The sequence below is a fragment of the Rana temporaria genome, chromosome 7 (assembly GCF_905171775.1).
Source record: "Rana temporaria chromosome 7, aRanTem1.1, whole genome shotgun sequence".
NCBI lineage: Eukaryota > Metazoa > Chordata > Amphibia > Anura > Ranidae > Rana > Rana temporaria.
The window spans coordinates 26,606,256-26,633,580 of record NC_053495.1 but is presented as its reverse complement, the minus strand read 5'-3'; the positions used below and the strand labels follow the sequence as shown (position 1 = coordinate 26,633,580).

Here is a 27,325-nt window from a genome sequence, read left to right as displayed (position 1 = left end):
TTTGTTTAGGTACAGTGGAGATACGTTTGGTCACTGACCTAGCTATGCTGCCTGGCTGGGGTCACAAGAAAGTACAGAAACAATTCCCAAATTGAAATAATTTGACTGTAAATATCTGATCATCGAGGTTAAAACAAATTTTTGGGTAAACTACTTACAATTTACTCTATGATCTACGGAAATTGGTAGTACAGAGATTTTACTTTTTTTCTAAAATGAAAGAAAAATGTCCATATGTTTCACCATTTCATCCTTCTCCTGCATCCCAGCAGCAATGACCCACAGCATGGTTTCATGTGCAGTTTGAATCCCATTTTGATTAATTGCATCGGTGAGATCATTGTAGCGTCTTCAACTAGGCTGAAAATAGCGTTGTGCTTGAGTTGCTCTTCCAATCTAGCAAGACTAATAGAAAAATAAATATGTTTAGGAGAATGTTTTAAAGGTTGCTGTGTGTGCAGGGAGGCGTGGGCCAAGTACAAACTTATGTTTAGGGAAATTGCGACCAAGGCTTTGTTCCTGTCTTTTCTATCGGCTAATACACATTCTTCTTGGTTAGGGGTTTTATGCGTTTTATTTTATTTTTATAAGGTTATGAAACATTTTAGAATGTGTTATTAAGGAAGAATTTTAACAAGGACTACTTCTATCTAAAGTGGCTATAAAACATAGGCCTTGTGCAGTTTAAAAAACAACCATTATAGAAAAAAAATAAAAAATGTAAGTAGATGTAAATCCAGTCATAAAAACCTATATTAGCTTAAGAGGCTAATGTAATTTGAAACATCGTTTTACATTTTTTATTTTTGTCTTAGCTACAGTTTTCATTAACCTAAAACATGGTGATCCTGCCATGGAGGTTCTTGTTCAGTCATTTTCACTTCTAGGATGACAACACTATTTTCCTGTCTGTTGCAGGACAACTTGTCAATGTTTTGTACTGTTACTTATGGGGATGCAGCACCCCCTCTTGGCCAGAGGCAAAACTACATCACCGGGCTCCACATTTGGAAGGATAGCTTTCTTTCACTTCACTTCCCTTCTCCAGCTCACACTTGACACTTTGACATGTCCAGCCTGAAGGCAAAGAGGAGAGCCATTGCACATACTTTGCGAGATCTTGATCAGTGTTGATCGAGGCCAGGTCCCTAGGAGAGTTACATTCTACACTGGGCTCTGAGATAGGGTTCCAGATGCTTGGCAGGGTGCATTATGTGCCAGGCCACTCTGCCTACAGAACCTCCATCACCAAACACCACCAGCCACCACTGTTCCCTCTCCTGAACAGGCTGCTCTTCCTTCCCCAAAGGGTTAACTTTGGTTTTCACTTTGTTCTCCAGATTACATTAACTGTAGAAGCACATTCTGTCTTCACATAAACCAGACCGGGCAATGTTTTTAACCAAAACTTATTTTACTCAAGTAAATCACTTGTACATAAAGTTCTTGGTTTGTTTCCATGGGAACAAAGTGAAACATCCAGAACAACCATGGCATTTTCCATTTCTGCATGTCTAAGTAATGTGGTACTTTTTTTTTGCTAGTTTCCCATAAGGTGGTTTATAAAGGCTCGGTCCAGCTTGGCCCCGCTAAGTGCCTACATCCAATATGCATGTCTCTCTCGACTCCCCAAAAAACAAAACACCCACAAAATCCCACCTCCTTCTGCATATATCCCCTCAGAAAAGAAGTGACACATGCAGGGAAAGATGCACCACAGCGCACCATTAACCCTTGAACAGCAAAATCTTTCCCTTGAGTGTATGTCACAATTTAGGCACCTGCCTAAATTCCTCCTAGTTGTGTTCCTATGTTGTCACCCTGTCACTTGGGCTTCCAGTAGATACTTTAAGTGCATGCACATGGACCAGAATTGGATATGTAGAGGTGACAGATCATCAGCATTGAATTTTTTTTACATGCATTACCAATAATGGGCAGTCCTAAGCCATCTTTACACCCCCCCCCCCCCCACCCCCATCCCCCAGTTTTTTTCTCGCTGGTAAAGCCCCTGCTTTTCCAACAGACAGGCATATCTGTAATTAGGTGCAATTTGAAAAATATATTTTTTTGGGCTGTTTTGACCTATGCTGAAACATTCTAAAATTTAGAAGAGAAAATTACTTTACAGCAGGAGACACACAGGCCCCTTTACACTGGTGGACTCTGCTAGTGGATCTGCCTGCTCAGCAGGGGATCTTTCCGCTGATCCCCGCTGAGCAGATGACAGGTCTGTGTCTCCTTCACTAATGCAGAGTGGACACGGACACAACCCACTGTCCCCTATGGGCAATCGGATGTAAATAGACCTCCTGTCCATTTACACCTAACTGGCATTCAATCTGATCCGCAAGACAGATGGGGAATGGATCCCTTATCAATCTGTTTTTCGACAGATAAGATCAGATCGGATGTCGGCCGGTGTAAACGGACACATTGGGTCAGCTTAAAAAGCTGACAGGCAAACCCAATCGGTCCACTCGTGTAAAAGGGGCCTTGAAGTTGATATTTACCCTAAAGATAGTCAACGTACTTATCATAGCCTCCTATAATAAGATCCCTTACAGCCCTTCCAAATCCTACTGTTTACAGTAAGACATGTGGAAGAATATAACGTGTTATTACCTTTTGTAATTGACACATTATGGCTAAGAAAGTTGGAATCGGAACAGAAAGACAGAGAAGACAGAGAACCAGGAACCATCCTGCAGGATTGCATTGGGGGCACAGTTACAATGCACCTCCCAGTCCCACTGACTCACAATGATCTATAAAAAGTACAGGAATAGATAACTAACTTATTCTGGGTGCCTGGTTAAGGAGATCAGCCAATCTGTAAAATAGTAATCCTATTTTCAGAAACAGAGACACAAGCACATAACTGTAGAAATGATCTTACAGCTTATGCCGCATACACACCATCACTTTATGTGATGAAAATAAATAAATAATTTCTGTGAAGTAAAAAACGACATTTTTGAAACTTCAATTTTCAAAGACGAAGTTGCCTACACACCATCGTTTTTTCACAATGCTCTAGCAAAGCAAGGTTACGTTCACCACTTTTTTCCATTGAAGCTAGCTTCATAACTAGCTTCAGGGCATGCGCGGGTTTAAAAACGTCGTTTTAAACATCGTTTTTTGCTACACACGGTCAATTTCTGTGAAACAAAAAACGACGTTTTGAAAAACGACACATAAAATTGAAGCATGCTTCAATTTTTTTTTGTCGTTTTTCACAAGACATAAAACTACGTTTTCCCCCACACACGGTCATTTAAATTGACGTTTTTAAAAATGTCATTTTTTTTCATCACATAAAGTGATGGTGTGTACGCGGCATTAGAGTTTAGAAAATGTATTTCACCCAACCTTTAAGTTAAACAAATATAGCTTTGTATGAAGCTTGAGTAGTTAGCATGACCATTGCATGTCTTACTAATGTGACCTGGCATGGAGCTGGTTGGAATTATGTGCAGTAGTTGAATAGATTCCAAGTGTGCTGGATTGCTAGGACAGTTCAGTTAAAACTGTGCCTGGAGATTACATAACCCTTATTTTAGCTACTGAGCTTTCACAAAAACTCAAAAAACTATTAACCTGAGGTGATAACAGTCACAATTGGATGGTTTCTGCATAATTAGGCTTGGGACAACCCAGAGGTGTGATCTGGGTTAAGCCACCTGAAAAGTAGACATGATCTGGACAGAACTGCCTGGGAAAGTGGCCATAGGCAGGGGTGACAGGTTCCCAGGAACTAGGATGAGTATGTTGACAAACAAATAGTTGCCCACTGTTATAAATGATGCAGGTTGCAATACCGACCTCCTTCTGAAATTGCTAATTGTCAGGGATAGAGAGTAAATCTTTTGATCTATACACTTGTTTAGTTGACAAGACTTTCATCTGCTTCCTGTGTCTGTACAACAGAAAGTGAAAAAAACTCTCCCCAATGGGATACAGATAATGGGACATGGGGGTGCTGTTCATTGCAGTAATACTCTAGAGTCCAGAATGAGTAATGACACTGCCCCAGGGGCATCTGGGCTCGGAAGAGGTGGGCGATTGAAGCTACGGAAGTCATTCAACCTAGAAGACTAAAGATACCTTGTGGCAGAAAAGAAATACTGCAGTTGATAGATCTGGATTTAAAATAAGTATTGCAGCAAACACTATTTTCTTACTGGGCTCTCCAATTTTATTTTTTAACTGGAGTTCAGCTTTAAAGTAAGACATGAAATATTCATGGACAGTGAGTTGAAAATGATCTACACCCTACATGCACCTTTCCCCGCTCCACTAACCTCACTTTTCTAAAACAACAAGGAGTTGTCCTTTAATAATCAAAGTCAACAAACTCAGTATCACATTACGGAACACCAGCCATAATGTGTTATTTCACCGTGCCATCCCTCCTAAACAGGCGTGGATTTACGAGCAATTCTTCCCCATCACTTACAGTTTTCTGTAATGTTGTTAAGTAAATGAAAATGGAAATTGTTCTAGTCTAGCAATTCATCTAATAGGCTCGAACCAGTTCTCTGAAAGAAAGACATTAACGCACCTTACTTTTCCACGTATATTTCCTCTCTGCTTCATAAGAGGAACGTTAATTCACCTACAAACAAATTTGAAACATCTGGAAGTTAATCACAGCTATATTTTATCTCCAAGATTTTTCTCTGTTGTAAAGAACATTAGTCAGGCGTGCTCTCAGTAATCACCTCTGTCTTTGAATTCTGCAAGTGAAGATTACATTGACACCTAGAGGCAAATAACATAACATATTCTTTCCTTCAAATTGAAAATGATTTTTCTTTATTCATTTAGAGGTACAAACTGTATCTTTGGTGCAATTGGCCTTTAATCAATTTCTCCACCGCCTGAGTGCTTCTCACCTGCCTATTTCCTCAACCCAGCAATATGCCCCGTGCATCCCTATGTCCCCACCAGGACTACCTCTTAGTGCACATTTCAGCCATAGCCCTATTCCTATAGGTAAGCTGTACTCATGGTGGCTTGTTGCAGTCTAGCAGAGTACATCTTACTCAAAGAATGAATAGAGCTTGAAGCACACATGCATGCTTAGAGGTAGGAGTAGACATTTGCGCTTAAAAGGCTGTGTGGCACAAGCAAAGAATGCTTAAAGTGATTGTACACCTTGTAAAACAACCCATTTAGTTTAAAACAGAAACAGAAATGAAAGGCAAACATTTGTATTGTACAGATCTCCTATCACAATTGGGATTAGCAGCAAGGATGGGAAGTGTTATCTTAATGGGGGATTTTAATTATCCAGACATAGACTGGGCGGAGGGAACCACACATTTATCTAAGGCCCGCCAGTTCCTAAATGTCTTGCAGGACAATTTTATGGGTCAGATGGTAGACGCACCAACTATAAATAAAGCGTTACTGGATCTACTGATTACCGTCAATGAAACAGCAAAAAAGTCTGGCGCCAGACAACCGGGACATATGTGAAATCGGGAAGAAGAACTGAGCGTCCTGCATATGCCCAAAAAGCTGCTATATGGAAAAATACACCAGCAGAGGTGTAGTAAATGTGGAGAGTCAGAAACAACCATTTATAAAGCGCTACTATGGGCCAAAAATTGTGTGGATTCAATGAACAAGCAAAAATGAATAAATAAGTCTCTATTTAATTTTGCCATAAAAGTTTAAAAACAATACAATCCTCCGTTGCATGAAATCAATAGTCAGCTTGCTTGTCACTAGAGTAATACCTTTGGGGAGGCATGCGATCCGTCAGATGGTGGAAAGATATGCTGCCGTGGATGGAAACCTCATGTGTCCTCTATGCAATCCTAGCAAATGGGAGGGAAGAGGAGATCCTATTCAGGTGGTGTGTGGATATGAGGCCAAATCAAGTCTGATCAGAACCCAGCAGTGAGGGGTGGAACAGCCAATCTCCCATGAAAGGAAGGCAACGCCAATTGGCATCGTGAGCGGGCTCCAACAAATCCACAGAGGGTGCAGGACTTCCCGGGTGTGACGTCAGGGCAGCTCCGGAGAAGCGAATCCAAAAGAGGCTTGGAGCAGAGAATAGTAGAGAGGCTCAGACCAGCCGGTGTCAAAACAAGGTTTGGAGTTCAAACTGAGAAGCAAGCCGAGAGAGGTGGGGACGGAGTGTAATAGGCTGTAGTCTAGACAACGCTTATCGGGGCGTGGCCCTTCCTCAGGTTCTGACTCTCCATGATTACCAACAATACAGACCTGATCACGGATGTGGAAATACGGGGCAATTTAGGTAACAACGATCACAGGTCAATTGACTTCAGTATAAATCACACAAATAAGGGGAATGCTGAAACTGAATTTCAAAAGAGCCAACTTCCCTAAACTATGAACCTTGCTAGAAGGCATAAATTGGGATAACATCTTAGGAACAAAGAACACGAAGGAGAGAAGGATTTGCATATTAAATAAGGGCATTAGCCAATTAGCCAATTGGGTAATACATTTAAAAGAGCGAGAAAAAGTCCTGAATGGCTTAACTCTAATGTAAAAATGAATATAAAAGCAAAAGAGAAGGCCTTCAAAAAATACAAGGCTGAGGGATCATCAGCAGCATTCAGACTTTATAAAGAATGCAACAAGAAATGTAAGGGTGCAATTAGGGCAGCTAAGATAGAACATGAAAGACACATGGCGGAGAAGAGAAAATGTAAACACAGTAAAAAAGGGAGGACCATATTGGCCCCAAAAAGAATGAGGAAGGACATCTGGTTGCAAAGGATGGGGAGATGGCGAAGGTATTGAATTTGTTCTTCTCCTCAGTCTTTACGAGGGAATCGGGGGGCTTCAGTAACCAAAACTGCAGTGCCTATCCTCATGACACATCACAGGAAGCACCTCCATGGTTAACAGAGGACAGAATTAAAATTAGACTTGGTAAACTTAGCATTAATAAATCACCGGGACCAGATGGCTTGCACTTGAGGGTACTTGGGGAACTCAGTCAAGTAATTGCCAAACCATTGTTTGTAATTTTTACTGACAGTCTGCTGACTGAAATGGTACCCACTGATTTGGGAAAAGACAATGTAGGACCAATATTTAAAAATGGCCCAAAATACTGTACATCCCTGGGAATTACAGACCAGTTAGCCTAACATCAATAGTATGTAAGCTCTTGGAGGGGATGATAAGGGACTATTTACAAGATTTTAGTAATGAGAACGGTATCATTAGCAGTAATCAGCATGGATTCATGAAGAATCATTCTTGCCAAACTAATCTATTAACCTTCTATGAAAAGGTGAGTTACCATCTAGATAAAGGAAGGCCCGAAGATGTGGTGTATTTGGATTTTGCAAAAGCATTTGACACAGTTTCCAATACACGTTTACTGTACCTGGATTGAAAACTGGCCTTCAAGGACAAGTTCAGAGGGTGGTGATAAATGGGGAGTACTTGGAATGGTCAGGGGTGGGTAGTGGGGTCCCCCAGGGTTCTGTGCTGGGACCAATCCTGTTTAATTTGTTCATAAACGACCTGGAGGATGGGGCAAGTAGTGCCATCTTGTATTTGCAGATTATACTAAGCAGGGCAATAACTTCTCCGCAGGATGTGGAAACCATGTAAAAAGATCTGAACAAATTAATGGGGCGGGCAACTACATAGAAAAATGTAGAATAATGCATTTGGGTGGCAAAAATACGAATGCAATTTATACACTGGGGGGAGAAACTCTGGGGGAATCTAGGACGGCAAAGAACATGGGTGTCCTAGTGGATGATAGGCTCAGCAATGGCATGCAATGCCAAGCTGCTGCTAACAAAGCAAACAGAATATTGGCATGCATTAAAAAGGGGATTAACTCCAGAGATAAAACAATAATTCCTCCACTCTACAAGACTCTGGTCCGGCCGCACCTAGAGTATGCTGTCCAGTTCTGGGCACCAGTCCTCAGGAAGGATGTACTGGAAATAGAGCGAGTACAAAGAACGGCAACAAAGCTAATAAAGGGTCTGGAGGATATTAGTTATGAGGAAAGGTTGTGAGCACTGAACTTATTCTCTCTGGAGAAGAGACGCTTGAGAGGGGATATGATTTAAATTTACAAATACCATACTGGTGACCCCACAATAGGGCACAATACACGTTGCCAAATTAGAAGAAAATAGGTTTAATCTTAAACTATGTAGAGGGTTCTTTACTGTAAGAGCAGCAAGGATGTGGAATTCCCTTCCACACAGTGGTCTCAGCGGGGGGAATCGATGGTTTCAAGAAACTATTAGATAAGCACCTGAATGACCACAACATACAGGGATATAGAAGGTAATACTGACATATAATCACACACATAGGTTGGACTTGATGGACTTTTTTTAACCTCACCTATTATGTATTTGTTCTCACTGAATAAGAGCTAGAGGAGGAAAAATCATCAGTTCACTTATCTTCCAAGTCAAAAAAAGGGGGGGGGGTCTGAACATTGGTATAGACTAGAGCAGGATAGCTAGAGATCAAACCATGGTGTATTCTCCTGCTTAGTGTGGTTAGTTTTTAAAAAAGGGAAGCAGTGCGCACAAGGGAAGCAATACAAAGAACAGGATACTGTTCTATGCAAGTACTTGGTACAGCAGCCACATATCAGGAATATGAAATGTTAGGTCAACATATTTTTTAATCAAGAAGGAAGCTAAGTATTTGAGCTAGTGAACTGTATTTGGGGGGTTGGGAGAATTGATAAAAGGACAATTGTACCAAAGGCACAGTCATCCTTTTTAAATATCCTCCACCCCCTGATTGGTAGGCACCTTCCAAAATGCCTACCTTTAAATGTTCTCCTGAGTTTTTCCTGCCCAATGCCGCACAGTCTTTGCAGACTGATGTTCCAGTGGCATCCAGGTACTACCTACTGCACATGCTTGCCACTCAGTCCTTTTATTCCTATGTCTGGTTTAATCATGTGGTGGTCTCCGGTTATGAATGACAGTCAGCAGCTCTCTGCTCGGGGATCTGTGAGAACTGAGCTATCGGCAGTGTTTGATCACTCGGGTTCTTATTGCAGAGGCGGGGGGCAGATGCAGCATCGGACAGATGCTGCATCCACCTAGGTAAGTTTAATTTGGGAAAAAACAAACAAACATAATTCTACTTTTCTTATCAACATTAAAATAGAACAATTTTGCAAAAGGTTACTCATGTCAGCAGACTCTTGTGTACAAAGTAAATTCACTTAGCTAATGTCATAGTACATTTTATGTTATGTGTTTATAACAATATTTGAAGGTTCCCATTGTCTGCTTTGTTATAAACAGTCTAGACACGATACAAGGCGTGATGCCTGGAAACCAAATTCCCACACTCAATAGAGAAAGGAACAAAGTCCAAATCTATTAATTCTGCAACTTCTTTTTTTTTTTGGTGATTGACTTAACGTTGGCACAAGAGGTGACTGCATTGCTAAGATGTGCATTTACTTTAGAAGCATTTGACAATCACTACTTTTCTGAGTAGGTTTGTAATTTACAGTGTTTTAGCATCCATTTACTAGCCTTTTTTTTACCACGTGATGTCATTTAGGAATGCATTAGCGCTACTGTTACGGCAATGCTAGACCAGCATGAGCATAGAATGTAACTAATGATGCAAATGAAGTAGGAGGCCTTGGGGAAAGAGCGACTTTTTATTAGCCTTTCTCTGTGTTATGACTGATGTGCATCATATATAATATTTGCATTTAATGAACAACTCAAAGTGATATTAAACCCAAAAACAAAAAATTTATATATTGCAGTATAGCGATCCTTAACCCCTTCGCGCCTAAGGGTAAAACAAATCTTAATGCCTAAGCACAATTTTGCAACTTTGACATGTGTTAGTAAAACCGTACATATCATCACAACTACTTTGTACATCCAGGTGGATTATACCTTGTTTTTTTCAGGACAAATTGGGCTTTCATTTGGTGGTAAATGGTACAGTAAAACCTTGGATTGTAAGCATAATTTGTTCCGGAAGCATGCTTGTAATCCAAAGCGCTTGTATATCAAAGCAAATTTTCCCATAGGAAATAATGGAAACTCAAATGATTCATTCCACAACTGTTTATTCATAAGTCCTTCAGTTTATAGTCCATATAAAAACATTATAGCAATGTGACCTGGTTGTGTAACCATAAAATGTCCATCCACAAATGGAGGCCTCCACAAGGGGATTAGAAGCAAAATCCAGCAGGAGCTACAGAGCATAAAAGAGAAGATAGGTGCCTCTGAGGCCTCGTACACACGTCAGAGAAACTCGACGGGCAACAAAAAAAATCGTTTTGCTCGTCAAGTTCCTTGTGAAGCCGTCGAGAAACTCGACAAGCCAATTTTCTCCATTCCCGTCAAGGAAATAGAGAACATGCTCTCTTTTTGGCTCGTCGAGTTTCTCGACCGTTTCCTCAACGAAAGTGTACACACGACCGGTTTCCTCGCCAAAAAAATATCTCCCAGCAAGTTTCTTGCTGGTTTTTGCCGAGGAACTCTGTCGTGTATACGAGGCCTTAGTGTAGCAATATGGTTACATTTAATGAAGGTTCAACATTTAGCAACACACATGGTTGAGGATTAAAAGAGGCACATCTAAGTATGCAGGGATCCGGGGTAAAGCGGTCCACATAGACCGTCATCCTCGCCGCTATCAGTCTGCAATTGTGACCGGGAAGACTACCCTGCACTAGAGCGATCTGAAAGCGAGGCTTGAACCGCTCGTGGAAGGGACGACATCAATGGCGGTGAGAAGGATGTGGACAACTTTACCCCGGATGCCTGCATACTTAGATGTGCCTGTTTTAATCATCAACTATGTGAGTTTCTAAATATTGTACCTTCATTAAATGTAACCATATTGTTACACTTAGAGGCGCCTCTCTTCTATTTTATACTCAGTTGTGACATGACGCTACTCTTATATCAAGACATCGCTTGTATATCAAGTCAAAATTTATAAAAAAAAATTTGCTTTGTCTTGCAAAACGCTCTCAAACCAAGTTACTCTCAAAGCAAGGTTTTACTGTAATGAATATCTCCTGATTTTTTTTATTATCAAAGGAAAACTGCCCATGATATAAAGTGTTGTTTTTTTCCTACAGAAAGGATTAAATATTCAAAAAATTAGCTTTTTTAGATAAAAGCAATGTTTCGCAAAATTTCACTTTAGCATAAATATTAAGTGCAAGTAAGGACGGAAATCCAAGTACTGGGTTCCCGCAGATAGCGGAATTTAAATACAAAGATCTGAGCAATGAACTAGCACTGCCATTCCACGCTCACAACCTTTTTCCAAATGTAGATGTTACGTGCGGAATGATTGCGGCTAATGACCGCGGCTAGTGCCGTTACTCACCTCCTGATCACTAGAATATTATTATAAATGAGGTTGATTTTCCTTTTGACTACCTCATTTTTTTCTCTACATGGTCCTATTACTTTCCTATCACATTGCTGACCCTTAGATATGAATGCTTCAGCGGAGACATAATAAAAATATATTAACTGTTCTCCGGCTGCTTCAACGTAACTTCGGGAAGAAGGAAGAAAAAAAATAATGAAATGAAATGTAGCACTCAGGTCTTGTGGCAGACGATCGCCCGTAACAACTGCAGTAAATATATTCCTGGGATCTACTTCTGGAGAATGACAATGATTCCCCTGTCACCTTAGAATTTCTTCTGGAATTTGTACAGCGTAATGAGATTTTTATAGCTTGTAGCCAGATAAAATATTGCATATTTTATTTCCTTTAATTTTATTTAGTGCCCAGCTCTAATTAAAAAAACAGGACAATGTTTTAGATTGAGAAGCTGTTATTGCTCCTATAATAATCATAAGCAATTCAAATATAGCATAGGATGAAAAATGCACAAACAGTGGTTATCTTTATTGAAAAGATATAGGCAGCTAAAGCCATGTGCGCATCTCAACTTTTCGTGTTAAGATAAAAGAGTTGTAAAGTCAGAAGATTTTTAATCTTTATGCATTAGGATAAAAAGTCTTCTGTGTGTAGCAGTCTCCCCAGCACTCCATAATTACTTACCTGAGCCCCATCTCTCTTCAACGATATCCAGGAGTGTCTTAGCCATCTGGGACTCTCCTCTTGATTGGCTGAGACACAGCAGCAGCTTCATTGGCTCCCACGGCTGTCAATCAAAGTCAGTCAGCTAATCAGGGGACAGAGGGGGTGGGGCGGGGTCAGGTCTCTGTGTCTGAATGGACACATGGAGCTGCTACTCAGGAGCTGCTGACTGTGGGGGCACTCAATAGAAGGAAGGGGCCAGGAGCAGTGAAGAGGGACCCAAAAAGAGGAGGATCCGGGCTGCTCTGTGCAAAAACCAAGTGCACATAGGAGGTACGTATAACATGTTTGTTATTATTATTTTTTTTAAGCAAGACTTTACAATCACTTTAAGCTTGACTCCAAACTTTGTCTGCCTCCTAATTTTTTCTTAACCCTTTAAAATGAGACTAAATGATCTCCCTATTCTTCAAAAAGAATCCATACAAATTCACTAAATTAATGGCCCTGTAATCTAGTTTTCATTAAAGTGTTGTAAAGGCTGGAGGTTCATGCATTTGATGCATGAAGGTAAAAAAAAAAACTTCTGTGTGCTGCTCCCCCAAATGTGAGGAGTCAGGAGCGCTGGTGGTGGACCCGAGAAGAAAAGGATCAGGGCTGATCTATGCAAAACCATTGCAGAGAACAGGAAAGTATGACATGTTTGTTATTTAAAAAAAAAAAAAAATAACAAATGTAATATTAATTTAATATCAATTTAAATTGTTTTTAATATTTTTCTGCCCCATAGTAAAGTCAATCATTAGCTCCCAAACCTTTCCTTTTCCCCGTGTGATATGGGGGTGCTTAGTTCAGTGGTAGATGTATTTTTAGAGTGAATCCAGGGCAGTCAGCACTTTGTCCAAGGCAGGGATTTCCAAACTTTCTAAACAAATGTCCAATTACTGTCGTTCAGCCGTTAGGGTGGGCTGGACTATGGCTATTGGGAGTAGAAAAGGTCTAGACATCAGTTTGAAAAAACAATGCCCCATCTTTGGTGTTAGTAGGAGGAATTGTGCCCCATCCTTGGTACTATTGGGCCCCATTGTTGTAGTTCACTGGGAGTAATTACGTTGTGCCCTTTCGTTTGTGTCACTGGGGGAATTGTGAAATTGTGCCACACTGTTGATATTAGCGGATGAAATAGTGCCCCAAGGGCCAGAAATTAAGGTCATAGTTTTGGCACCACTGGTGTAAGGGCATGTTTTTATTAAACAGGAAAAAAAATCGCTATAGCAACAGCATGAAAAAGCCCTGTTATAGATATTGCATTTGTGGAATGGAAACTTACGTGGATCATGTGGAATGAAAAAATTGTGAGTGTTCTACGAGCTAAACAATCCACTTTTGATAAAGTATGGTCCCATTCTGGGCGGAGTGAAGCCGATAATTACTGGAGAAATGCGGGGCGGACTCACTTCTTTGTCCTTCCTCACTTCTTACCTCTTCTATTGTTCCCCTGATTCTAGCCAGCCTTGGCATCATGCTCTAAATGCTCCTCCCCTTTTTTTATTTTTTTCCTTAAAAAAACAGTTTATGTATATAGTTGGGGGATTGGAGACCCTTACAGGGGACCGTCTTTTGCCTGGCAATGGGAAATACTTAGGAAGCTATAATCACTAGACCAGGGCGTTTCCATTTTTGTAGGCCTATTCATAGTGATTACACTTTAGTGAGGTCTCAACCTCAAGATCTTTATGACTTATTGGTCCTTACACTGATTTAAAGGTCAGTCATCCAGACAGCTACCTCCCAGTGTTAACAATGTTCTTGCTTTATTATACTCTGTTCATGGGTCAATGCTTATTTTCTTTGTTTACTTCTGTTGGAGTCCATTTGTTCACCATGGCCTTATCGTAGACCTAACCTGTTTACCAAGATCTTCTTTTGGTCTTTTGGTGATTTTTCTTCTCCCACCCCCCTATTTATGTACCATTTCTTGTTGTATGATTCAGAGCATGCAAGGATTGTTTGCTGCTCTGTAAAGTACTCACTTACTTACGATTGAAACAGAAAAAGGGGAAAAAAAGAAAGTTCTTACAATAGCTGTTTTACTACACAGGGATTCTTCTTCAGCAAACACAACTAATTAAAAATACTGAGACATCTGGCTCTAATGCCGTGTACACACGATCGGTCAAACCGATGAGAACGGTCTGATGGACCGTTTTCATTGGTTAACCGATAAAGCTGACTGATGGTCAGTCGTGCCTACACACCATCGGTTAAAAAACAATTGTGTCAGAACGCGGTGACGTAAAACACAACGACGTGCTGAAAAAAAACGAAGTTCAATGCTTCCTAGCATGTGTCGACTTGATACTGAGCATGCCTGGATTTTTAACCGATGGACGTGCCTACAAACGATAATTTTTTTCTATCGGTTAGGTATCCATCGGTTAAATTTAAAACAAGATTGCTTTTTTTTAACCTATGAATAAATAACAGATGGGGCCCACACAGGATCGGTTTGGTCCGATGAAAATGGTTCATCAGACCGTTCTCATCGGTTTGACCGATCGTGTGTACGCGGCATTAGGCTCATTCAACCTCAGTGCAGTTCCTTGCTGCACTGGCACACTCCTAGCCTCTAAATATGGTTTTTCAGCACCCTCCCTGGGTTTTCTCACTCTCTTCGAGACTTCTGAATTGCTTCCAGCCTCCCTGGACTCGTTAGCTGCCTCGGCTTTCCCAGCCTCTTGGTCTCCCAAGCCACCTTCCAAGTCCTTCGGGCAAGAAGTCCCCCTCACTAGGGATGCAGTCTCTTACAGCAACTGCCCTGAGATATGTTCAGATCTGCCTTATAACAATCCTGACCACCTGTGCACTCGCACAGGCTGTAGGCTGAAGAAATTACATTCTTAAATGATCATTGTGATGTTGCTCAAAGAGATTGGTACATCAGCTCTTTATGCAAATAGCCTATCTAGATGCTGCTTTGTGAATTACACTCATCCCAATCCGTTTGTGCAGAAGATGAATGTTCCTCTAAAAATTAAAGAAAATGAAAATGAGCATTGAAGTAAATAGAGATATTTGAATTGAGGCGTCTCGAATTGCACATGGGAAGGAGAGCTTTTAAATGTTATTGATCAATTTGGCAACTATATTGGCATGGCAGTGTCAAAAGTTGATGGATTGTAGCTGCCAAAAAAATCTAAATAAATGTTTGGGTTCTTTAAAATTGTTATGTGTTTTAAGAGATAAGTTGATTCAAAATAATAAAACATGCTTGCTTTTAGTTTTCTTATGTGGGTATTTCAATTTAAAATCAGTAGGGTACCCAGTAGGGTACCTCTAAAAGGCTTAGTTTTTCTTTAGAGTAAACCAAATATGAATGTTTTCATTGGAGCAGACTGCTAGGATCCTCCTATGTCACATATCATATCACAGTATAAGTAAACCTTAACAATTATATCCCTTTCACACTGAAAAGTTTTTACAGCGTTTTAGCGTTAAAAATAACGCTCATAAAGCGCTAAAAAAACGCTCTCCATGCATCTCAATGGACCTTTTCACACTGAGTCCTGCATGCAGCATCTTTAGAGCAGCTTTTGGGCGCTGAAAAAAACGCTCCAAAAACGCCCCTCTCCATTGAAATGAATTGAAAGCGCTGTAAAAACGCCTTGCCCTTTCACACTGAGGCACTGCAAAAACGCCCTAAAACGTTAGGGTCTTAGCGGTGCTTTAACAGCGTTTTTATGCACTGGCAGTGTGAAAGGGCTCTGAAAGCACTCTGGCTTTCACATTGGGATTGCAGATGAGGCTTCGCCTGAAAAACGCTTGAAAAACACTCGAATTACGCCCAAAAAACGTCCCAGTGTGAAAGGGGCCTTAACTTCTCTTAGTTGCTTCCTTTGATCTACTAAATGTAGCACAGACGCCAGATCAGACTGGCAGGCACACAGTAGCTGCATAGTTTTACAACTAAAGAAACAGGTAGTGTGTGTCTTTTTGAAGTTTAATGCTGATTAAATTTGGTTGGGGTGTAGGGCGAGCCTTGAGATACTCCAAATGTTGTGCAAAGTACAACATAGAGGACACTCACAGGCTATAACTGAACTCTTCAGGGTTAACCCCCATTGTGACTACTGGTAGGAGAACATACAACAAAGGAAGCTCCAAAGCATAAACAAACCCGAGCCAGAGACTCTGGAACAGTCTCTCCAAGGGTCAATGAGGACAGTCACTAGGATCTCTCCCACTTAGGCCTGTACTCACTATGCCCTGTGTACTTGAGTGCCTTCCTCCAGCACCAGACAGATTCTGTAATGTGAGCCTCCAGGCCAGATCCTCAGTGGACTTCCTCCAACTGCTCCCAGCTGGGACCCCGACGACCTCCTGCAAACTAGAGCTAAATGGCCCAGAGGGCCACAGCTCTCCAGGCTGGGTCTTCTGCACCAGGACTAGGGCCCTGCTGTTCCAGGCCCCAGCTTGTTTATACACACATCAGCCTCCTACTGGCCATTCTTCCTCCTATAGATCGGCTTAGGCTTTATAAATTTGCTAGTCCAGGGTCTGCCCCTTCCAACCCCTTCCAATTCTCACTAGAAATCAGTGGGAAGCAGTTGACCCTAAAACCTGAAGAACAGCCAAAAGCAATCAAGCTTTGCTCCACCCGCTACAGGGGAGCCAAAACATAAAATTGCCTTAATCCTACTAGCAACCTAAGAAGCACCTAGGAAGGTGCTACATAAATATAACAGGTTAAAAAAAAAAAAAAGAGAGAAAAGGAAATGAACCACATCTAAGAGCTGGTAAGCTGCAATATTGTACATTTGTATTAGGTTTATATAACTAGAAGGGATGGCTTCTATTTTAGCTTCAGTTTGGACCACCACCTGGTAGTGAATCCTGGTACTGCAGTCTTATGTGATAGCAATGTAATAAAATAAAAAAATGTGTAAGTTGGATGAGAAGCTTAGAGGTCAGTTAGTAAAAGCAGCACGCTTTACACACATTACACATAGTTAGGCACATATTTAACCTCTAGATACAGTCTAGTGACAGTGACAGTGTCATCAGTACAGTGACAGTGTATATTATTAGCACTGATCGCTATATTAATGTCACTGATGATCTCAGTGGCAGTCAGACAGTTCTCCCCAGCATCAGTTATGCCCCGTACACCCGATTAGAATTTCCGTCGGGATAAACTCCGACAGATTTTTCCGACAGAATTCCGTTCAAGCTGTCTTGCATACACACGGTCACACCAAATTCTAACCGTCAAGAACGCAGTGACGTACAACACTACGACGAGCCAAGAAAAATGTTCAATTCTTCCAAGCATGCGTCGACTTGATTCTGAGCATGCGTGTTTTTTTCTCCGTCTGCGTTCCATACAGATGAACGGAATTGTTTTCCGTCTGAATTTCCAAAGGAAAAACTCAGATGGGGCACACACACATGGTCGGAATATCTGATGAAAAAATTACATCTGACTTTTTTCATCGTAAATTCCGATCGTGTGTACAAGACATAAGTGTCAGATCACCTGCCACGTTATTGTAGTTATGAGTTGTTATTCGTCACCATTAGTAGTTTAAAAAAAAAAATAATACAATTCCATGATATATATTATAGTTTGTAGGCGCTATAACTTTCACGCAAGCCAATCAATATACACGTATTAGGATGTTTGTATCATGTAGCATGTAGCAGAATACATTTTGACCAAACATTCTTTATTGTTTATTGGATATGTGGGATAGCAGAAAGTTTAATTTTTATTTTTTTTTTATTTATATCGTAAAAAATAAAACACCCGTGGTGATAAAATACCACCAAAGGAAAGCTCTATTTGTATGAAAAAAAAATGTAAACATTTTGTTTGAGTACAGTATTGCATGACCATGTAATTACCAGTTAAAATAGCACCGTGCTGAATAGCAAAAAATGGCCTGGTTATGAAGGGGGTAAAATTAAAGTGTTACTAAACCTACTACAGTAGGATCAGTCTGTATATGGAGCATAGCATGCTTGTTATACTCACTGTGGAACTTAAAGGGTTAATCCTCTGCATTGTGTAAAAAGGCTGTTTTATCCTGTATACACAGATCATCCCCTCCCTGCACTGTCTATCTGGGGAAAGCCAGCTAACACACAGGCAGGGTAGCCAACCTGCACATGCTCAGTTGTGTCTTTCATGCTGGCGAGAACAGTAACTTGTTCTCAGAGCTAGCCGAGTCACATGATATTGTAATCACACATGTGGGCGTGTCTACCGGCTGTAGTGGAAATCTCATTCGAACTCTTAAATCTCATATTAACTATTTTCATATTACTGGGTTTAGCAATACTTTAAGCTATGCTTACAGCTCTTGTTTCTCCTCCAGTCTGTGACTAAGCAGTGAAAGGAGAAGAAGCACACTCTCTGTCACTCTGCTCTCTCCACCTTTCAGCATGTTCCTTCCATTGCAGTCAATAAATTGGCTTCCTGTGCTGCTTTTTCATTCCAAAATGAAAAAAAAAGTTAATTGTTAGGGTTTAAATACACTTTAAGTTTAAAAACAATCTGGACATTTTCCTTTTTTAATAATTTTAAATAGTTTAATAAAAGAAGGACCGGCGCATCCATGATTATTAAAGGCCGGCGCTTCCTCACTTCATACAAATTGAATTCTTTCACAGACTGAAGGGCTTTTAAAATACAGTAGAATGTGCAGAAATAAATTAGCATGTAAAGTGATCTGTGATATCAGGCTTTGTTTCACCTAAGTTTGAATTTAGGAGAGAGAGAAAAAAAATCTCATTACTTATCTTATAAAATGTCATCTTTAAAATGCCCAGCTTTTCCACCTGACACTGAATTTTATATGAAATGCACACTTTTACATGATGTTATCGAAATGCAATTTATTATGTCTGCTATAATCTGCGTAATATTTTTTTCCACCTAGAATAACCGATTTGGCAAATATTAAAAGAAGATTATATTTATCCACTGTCCATAAGGAAATATCTGCAACGCCTTTACATGCAAAAATACCTCTGTCCATTGTCAAACGTAAAGTGGTAAGCATTTTGTTTAATACAGTATATATACAATATATATATGTACACACACACTATATTACCAAAAGTATTGGGACGCCCGCCTTTACACGGACATGAACTTTAATGGCATCCCAGTCTTAGTCCATAGGGTTCAATATTGAGTTGGCCCAGCCTTTGCAGCTATAACAGCTTCAACTCTTCTGAGAAGGCTATCCACAAGGTTTAGAAGTGAGTCTATGGAAATATTTGACCATTCTTCCGGAAGTGCATTTGTGAGGTCAGGCACTGATGTTAGACGAGAAGACCTGGCTCGCAGTCTCTGCTCCAAATCATCCCAAAGGTGTTCTATCGGGTTGAGGTCGAAACTCTATCGGGTTGTGCAGGCCAGTCAAGTTCTTCCACCCCAAACTCGCTAATCCATGTCTTTATGGACCTTGCTTTGTGCACTAATTAGCCATAGCATTATGATGACCCATCTAATATTAAGTAGGTCCTCTTGCCACCAAAACAACCCTGACCTATTGCACCACGTATGCTAGACCTCTCAAGGTATGGTGTGGTAATCTGGAACCAAGCCATCAGCAGTAGATCCTTTAAGTCCTGTAAGTTGCAAGGTGGGACTTCCATGGATCAGACTTAGCTTTCAGTATTTTTTCAACTTATGAAAGATTACATGTATTTGCTTGACTAAGATGAGCATACTGTTTTATACTACACTGACAGCTGCTAAGCACTACATGGGGCATTCTGATATTAAACATATACATCTTACACAATTGGCTTTTTTCTATTTTAATTTAAAAAGAAAGTACGATATATTCAACATACCAGCTTGCCTATTAAATAATTGTGTTGGTCTGCAGTAAAGAGTAACTTATCAGAAACACTGATACAGTATATATACCGTACCCCCGTACCCCTGAAGGAGCTGCTTGAATAATTGTGCCGGGTCTCCCTTTGATTATCCTGCAGCCAGTTACACAGTATTTTCACACAGTCAGGCACACGCACTGTTCTGCTTGTTATCTTCAATGACCAGTCCAGGGGATGTGTTTTTATGACTTATTTGAAGAACTTGGATAGGAGAAGGGAATTAGTAGGATACTCCAAATGAACTATTTACATGTGAGGACAAATTCTCAATAGAACTGTGTAGCATACGGTCAGTAACACTATGCAGCAGGCAAAAGAGAATTTACCGGACTTTGCTTCTTCAGTGTCCCCTTTAGCTCACACACCAAGTATGCTGACTTCTAGGACCAAGAGGGGGGTGGTTTTAGCAGCACTCAGTCTCAGGGATCCCTTTAGGCCCTAAAGTTTAGGGTAACTGTTCAGGGACAGCTGGTAGCCTCCTTCCAACTTCCAAGCGACACTTTATACCAGTGACATCAGACCAGATCCATAGACTTCCTCCCTCATTCGCCCAGTGGCGATTCAGTTCGCATGTGCCGCGCTATATAAGTTTTTCATTCATTCATTCATTCATTCAGATTGCACAGGAACCCTGGGTTGTAGCATTCAGGCTGTAGGCCCTCAGATCTGGCATCTTGGGCCGCATGGCCTTCCACGTTGGGGAGAGTCAGCCACCTCCTCCCAGAACCTCTCTCCAGGTGGGCTGGATTGGAACCCCAAGCCCATGTGCTCCTCAGACTTAAATACAAACACCCAGCATTCCATGGGGCACATGCCCTTCTAATTGGCCAGAGCTGTATTTGCATACGAGCTCTCATCTGAGTGAGTGAGTGAGTGAGTGAGTAACTTGTATAGCACAACAAATGCGAACTAAATCGCCTCAAGGCTTGTGGTTTCCTCCCACTGTCCAATATGCCTTCTGACTATTGGATCAGTGTAAAACATCAAGACAGCATGAACCGCACCTAGGGCACACTGAGCAGACCTTACTCATAAATCACTGCTCTCTGTTAAGCAGACAGCCCCTAAATTTGTCTGAGTGCTTAACTTGATGCTGTGGACATAATACAATCCATAAAATATGAAACGGCAATAAATATAGCCTGAGAGAAAGAGACAAACAGAGAGGGAGAAGCTGAGTTCGGAGTGAGCGGCGGGGAGAGGTCAGAGGTCAGCATGGGACCGAAGAGTGGGAAGGTCAGGAAGAGGCCTATACTTACTATCTGAATGAGAACCACCTACCAGGATACAAGGTTGCCTAGATGATCTTTATGTTATGTCACCCATAAAAAGCTATTAGTGTGAACTGCAGGCCCCCGGATTTGCATCTGTCTTTTATATACGCTGTTACCTTACAGCGGTAAGGTATGGGCCAATCTACACTGAAGTGTTATTCCACTGAAGAAAAGTCAGACAGTTTACATCGCTTTATTTGCACAGAGTGGCAGAGGGACTGTAGAACCCGACCTGCTTACTCTTTTCCATTACTTATCAAGGACATTTATTTACCGTACTAGCACTTTCACCTTTGGCACTAACACCTTTTTTATAGCTGTTTCATATTTTTTGGATTGTATTATGTCCATAGCATCAAGTTAAGTGCTCAGCATTTTATATTGTTTATATGTTATTTGTTTACTATCACTTACTATCCTATGCATTAAGGTGAAAAAACTTTTGGCAGTCACCGGCCCCCAGCCCCCCCATTTTTCTTTCCTGAGCCCTGGAATGTCCCACGGCGAGGACACACCATCTCTCTGCCTGGGGTACTTGGCTCTTGATTGGATAGATTGATAGCAGCACAGCCATTGGCTCCCGCTGCTGTCAAACAAATCCAATGAAGTCCTGCATTCGGTGGCGGGCCAAGAGTCCTGCATTCGGTGGCTATGGACTTCAAATGCTGGACACGGGAGCGCACCCGCAAGGTAACCCCCTGAGAGAGTGCTTCTCCTAGAGGGTTATCTGATGCGGGGAGGAGCCGCGAGAGCCATCAGAGGACCCCAGCAGACGGCGTTCGGGGCCAATCTGTGCAAAACTAACTACACAGTGGAGATAAGTATGACATGTTTGTTATTTAAAAAAAAAAACGAAAAAAAAAAAAAAAACCTTTAGTATCACTTTAAAGGCCGTTGCATTTCTTTGAAAAGCCGTAGAAAACAAAGCATTTTCATAAACAGGGAATATTGTCTATTTACAAGATGGGCAATTTTTCCAGACCAGCAAATTAAGCAAAATGCTTTCAAAACAATTCCATTTTCAGTGAATTTGCAGCACTTATGTGCAAGACATTTGTCTTCTAAATAACTTTAGAAACTCCAAGTTTTATGCTTATACACAGTCTGGGCAGCCTGTTTTTTTCCAGCGTACAAGGAAAAAATATGCTGATAAAATTATTATTCATAAAGCTGTACCGCTGAGGTAGTTATTAATTTGAAATAAAAAAAGAATAAATCTATTTCGCTTGGATGTAATTTAAATGAGTTGGGTCTGGTGTCATACAGTACCAGTGTTTAAAAAAACAAAAGTACACTTTAATGAACAATAAATTAAATTGTATCTGAATGTGTAGTTCAATTACACGGTTTCCATCAGAGAATAAATAAATCATTCATGCAAAATGTGAATAAAAAAAATCCTGATCAATTGCTCGGGAAGGAAAGTGATTAATTGGTCTAAACCCTCATTAGTCTCCACATCTCTGCCTTTTACGAGAATAGTGATTGTTGGTGTTTGTCAGTGAGGGCCCTACAAGAAGTTAGATGCAAAATCTAATTAGGCAATGAGTAGGAATGGAGATTGTTTTTGCAAATATGTAACTTGGGGATGTTAAAGCTAGACTCCAGGCAAACCGCTGCAGACACAGAAAAAAACCCTCCATATATTAGAGTTGTTTTACCTACCAAAGGATTTATGTTTTTGTCTATCCAGTTCCGAGATTTACAAAGAACAGCCCTGTGTGGCAGGGGAGGAGACCTGATTGTTCTTTGCAGCAATTATGTAACATTTGTAGGTCTTTGACCTTCCCCAGCCTGTGACTGGACAGTTAAGCCCTGTACACACGATCGGATATCTGATGGAATTTAATCCGATGGATTTTTTCGTCGCATATCCGATGAAGCTGACTTTCATCAGTCTTGCCTACACACCATCGGTCAAAAATCTGACCGTGTCCAACGCGGTGACGTAAAACACTACGACGTGCTGAGAAAAATGTTCAATGCTTCCTAGCATGCGTCGACTTGATTCTGAGCATGCATGGATTTTTGACCGATGGACTTCCACACAGACGATTGTTTTTTTCTATCGTTTTTTTATCCATAGGAAATTTTTAAAACATGTTCTAATTTTTTTCACCGATTCAAAACAAACCGATGGGGCCCACACACGATCGGTTTGTCCGATGAAAACGATCCATCGGTCCGTTTTCATCAGACAAACCGAATGTGTGTACAGGGCTTAAGAGGAGAAACAGCAGAGCTCCTTAACCACTTGCCGACCAAACACCATCGTTATACGTTATACAGAGGCAGGTCAGCACGATCCAGCAAACCGTTGTAGCTGTACGGGATAGCAGGCATGCGCACACGCCCACGGCATCACGGGGGTGCCGTTGCTCGTGACCATTGGGTTATCAATTGCGGCTCCTCCCTGCAATAGATAACCACCTCTGGGAAGCTCTCTCCTGAGGGGGTTAACTTGCGTGCGCGCTCCCGTGACATACAATTGGCATCCATAGACACAGAGTGTATGACTCAGCCCTGCCCTGGCGTCATTGGATTTGATTGACAGCAGCGGGAGAAACAACAGGCTATGCGCTCAGAGACAAGCTTCTTCTTGAAGTAGGCCTGTAAAAGGAGCTTGTCTCTGAGCGCGTAGCCTGTTGTTTCTAGTCTCACCTTCCTTCCGGTGCTCTCCCTGGTCCCGCTCTCTGATAACATCATCATCTGTGCCTCCACGCTGAACCTGGCTGTTTCCTGGTGGCCACAGGATGGATTTCTCTCCCTGCCTGCAGATCCGTGGATCTAGATGGACCTAAGACCGGACCGCACCGCGCATCATGAGACCCTGATGAGCCTGTTTTGTATTTGTGTATTGTAAGTGCATTTCTTTTGAGATTAAACATAGTATCTGACATATTGCACTTAGGTGGCACTTCCCTTTTTTGTTCCTTGTCTTCCCCTAACAGAGTTGGCTTTTCTCTGAGGACAGCTGCCGCCCACCATCTTCCCATCTCCTTCCTTTTTAGGATTGGTCATTTTGTACCACTATATGGACTATAAAATTGTGACTGTTTTCTAGACATATATAGTACATTGCCCACTTTTTAAGTGTTCGGTAGTACCAGTGTTTGCGCTACCAGTTTATTCCAAATTTTTGTACTTGTACATATTTCACGTCTGAGGTTTACAACCACTTTAACATAAAAAGTTCAGTTATTGCATTTTGCATATCTTTAGTTATCCTTTCTCACAATTTAAACATCATGTTAAATATTAGCTGCACAGTGAACTCTATGCTGTTGATTTTCTGAAGGAGAAAGATTAGACCTCACGTGTGTTTACTTTAAATGCTCAACTCCGTCCAGGCCTAAATATCAGGGGAATGTCTTCAATTCTTTTGAACTTGACTATTTGAAGTGCACAGACCAAGCAATAGCTTTTTATTCAAACTTCACCTATACTTGTCAATAGTGTCCGTCTGTAGCCTGTGCTATCATTGCTGAGAACATAGGCTGCAAGTAGCTGTAGAATCCAAAGGATAAGTAGTAGTTAAAGGGGTTTTTCACTTTTCAGCAAGCCAACGGGAAACCCCTCTATTTACCTGTCAAATAAATTGTAAGCTCTCATGAGCAAGTCCCTCCTAACAATCTTGAATTGAATTGTATTGTAGCTATGCTGTCAGCACAGGAGTTTATGTTTCTGAGAGCCCAACAAACTTTAGCACTCAGTGTGGAGCTTTTCACACAGAAAGCAAAAAACAATTGTGTACAGCCATTCCCCCAGTATTAAATGTATCTATGCTAACAACCTGTGTTATTGTGTTATTTTTTAAACCCAATTCCAATTTGGCAAAATAAAGCAAAATATCAGCAGCTATTTAAAATATACAAGTAGTTCCGGGTGCAGTACTTAACTTCTCTCACGGGGGTGGTCCCCATAGATGTCTCTCTTCCAGGCTAAATGATGCCCAGCACCATTCAACCCATTTGCTGTAAGTGGAGTAAGACGCCACTTAAAACCAACCTTCAAATGTGGATATGGCTGAGTATGGCCTTAGCCAATACTGCTTTGGCCACGCTTCCTGACATGTTTCGCCCTGCCTACCGGGGCTTGATCATAGACCTCTACTGCCCACCAGGGTGAAACATGTCCACGCTTCTGAATTAGTGACTTACACCTGCTCCCACTTTATGAAAACGGGTAGTGACACCTGTTATCCTCCAGCTTTGAGCGGCGCACACATTTACTCCTCACACATGATCACCCTCGCAATTTCCAGTAAAGTCATGGCATCATGGCTCTGACCCCCACCCTGGACTTGCAGGAAATTACTGCAGAGATGTTCACCACGTTATTATGTCCACCACCAGAGGCAGAGGAGAGTGAAGATCTGTGACAACACTGGATCAAACCAAAGCATGGGCTGTAGTCCTTTTTTTATTCTTTTAGTAAAATATTCCATACTGATTGGCACCTATGCTTTGCTATATATGTAACCAGAATGTTTTCTCTCTTTCCAGTGGTGTAATCTTTGCATCGACCTTGTTGACTTCACAAGCGGAGTATTTAAAGGCGCCGTGTTTCAGTCATTGAATGGAATCATTGTTTCAGCAAACTGTAAGCTGAGGAAAATATATACAATGAAGTTAAAACCTCAGGAGACAGAACAAGGTTTGTACATGACGTTTTGTTTGAGCAAACTTTTGTCTGATTGTGTAAGTAGGAATATTGGAAACGAAGAGCTATGAAAATAGACACCCATATATACAGTATACTGTGTATAGATATATATATATATATATATATATATATATATATATATATATATATATATATATATATATATAGATATATATATATATATCTTTTAATTACTTGTCTGCAAGGATACCTCGCTACTACCAAAATAGACCTCTGTTGTTCAATACAGTGACAAATGAATGCCAGTGAGGTCCCGCCGCCTGTGTGATGTGTCTATAATAATGTAATAAGTGTTCTTTTGAATGAAACTAGGGTCATTTGTGATATATGTAACACCGATGTACAGCTAGTCATCTTATTATTCCATGTTTATGCTTGGATTATGAAGTTTGATGAAGGATTCATTGTTTGCAGCTGTCACTGTGTGAGCAACACAACATTCTCAGAAACAACAGCCCATATTTCTCATGATACTTAGAAAAAACACTGACCAAATTAGATATTTTATAATTGTAGGCAGAAATGCAAAAGAGAAGATCCTATTAACATCTCTGAGTGTGTTTAATAGCTCTTAGCAGATGTCTTTTTTTATTTAATTCACAAAGAAAATGATGAGAGGGCCGCTCTTAAGATGAAGGAAAGAGAGTTCCAGCTGTGGTCAGTCATAAAAACATCTTCACAAATAATCACAGAATGGTAGGGATCAGGAAAGAGCAGAGAAGTCCAGCTAAATTAATGCTGGACTCCAGGCAAACAGCTAAATAAACAGATGAAATACACTGACATTGGTTTATCTGCCAAAGGATTAGTATTTCTGTCCATCTGGACCTAGGATTTATACACCCTTTGGGGATGACACCACGTTCGCTGTTACAATTAAATTGCATTGCTGACACAACCCTACTCTTGGTCTTCTGGTTGAACAGCGATGAAGTAACAGTATGTCAGGACCCAGATCTGAACCTGCAACCTATGCTGTGTTTAGCAGTATCTCTTTTTACTGAGGAACCTGAGATGCTGGACGGCTCTGTGGATAATTCCTTGAATGATCCTGCCTTGAACCTTGTTTTTCTTGAACTTTGAACCCTTTGCTTCTCCTCTGAATTTCCTATTTTAGTCATGCCCTTGCACTTCCTGCTTGCCAGATTATTATGCTCCCTCCAGCCAATATTTCACTCTTGTCACTACTGCTGCAGTCTGTATCTTCACTATCGCTTGTTACCGATAGGGTTGCCACCTCATCCCTTTAAACCGGAACACATATGAATTAAACAGGTTCTGAGGCACCAAGTGAATTTAATTACCACCTTAATCAGCCACAAATCTTGTGTAATTCATATGTGTTTGGTTTTAAAGGGATGAGGTGGCAACCCTAGGTACCGACCTTTGGTTTGTTACTTGACTATGCTTCTACTTAAACCCAG

At 40.9% G+C, this 27,325-nt stretch overlaps 1 protein-coding gene across 1 annotated transcript in view; it reads left to right on the top strand.

Moving 5' to 3' along the window:
- CFAP20DC (CFAP20 domain containing) overlaps positions 1-27,325 on the top strand; it is a 306,201-nt gene that overhangs the window by 59,653 nt on the left and 219,223 nt on the right. Inside the window, exons 6-7 of the mRNA XM_040359112.1 lie at positions 18,972-19,086; positions 25,721-25,871. Coding sequence (XP_040215046.1) covers positions 18,972-19,086; positions 25,721-25,871 — 266 coding nt within the window. The remainder of the gene's footprint in view (positions 1-18,971; positions 19,087-25,720; positions 25,872-27,325) is intronic.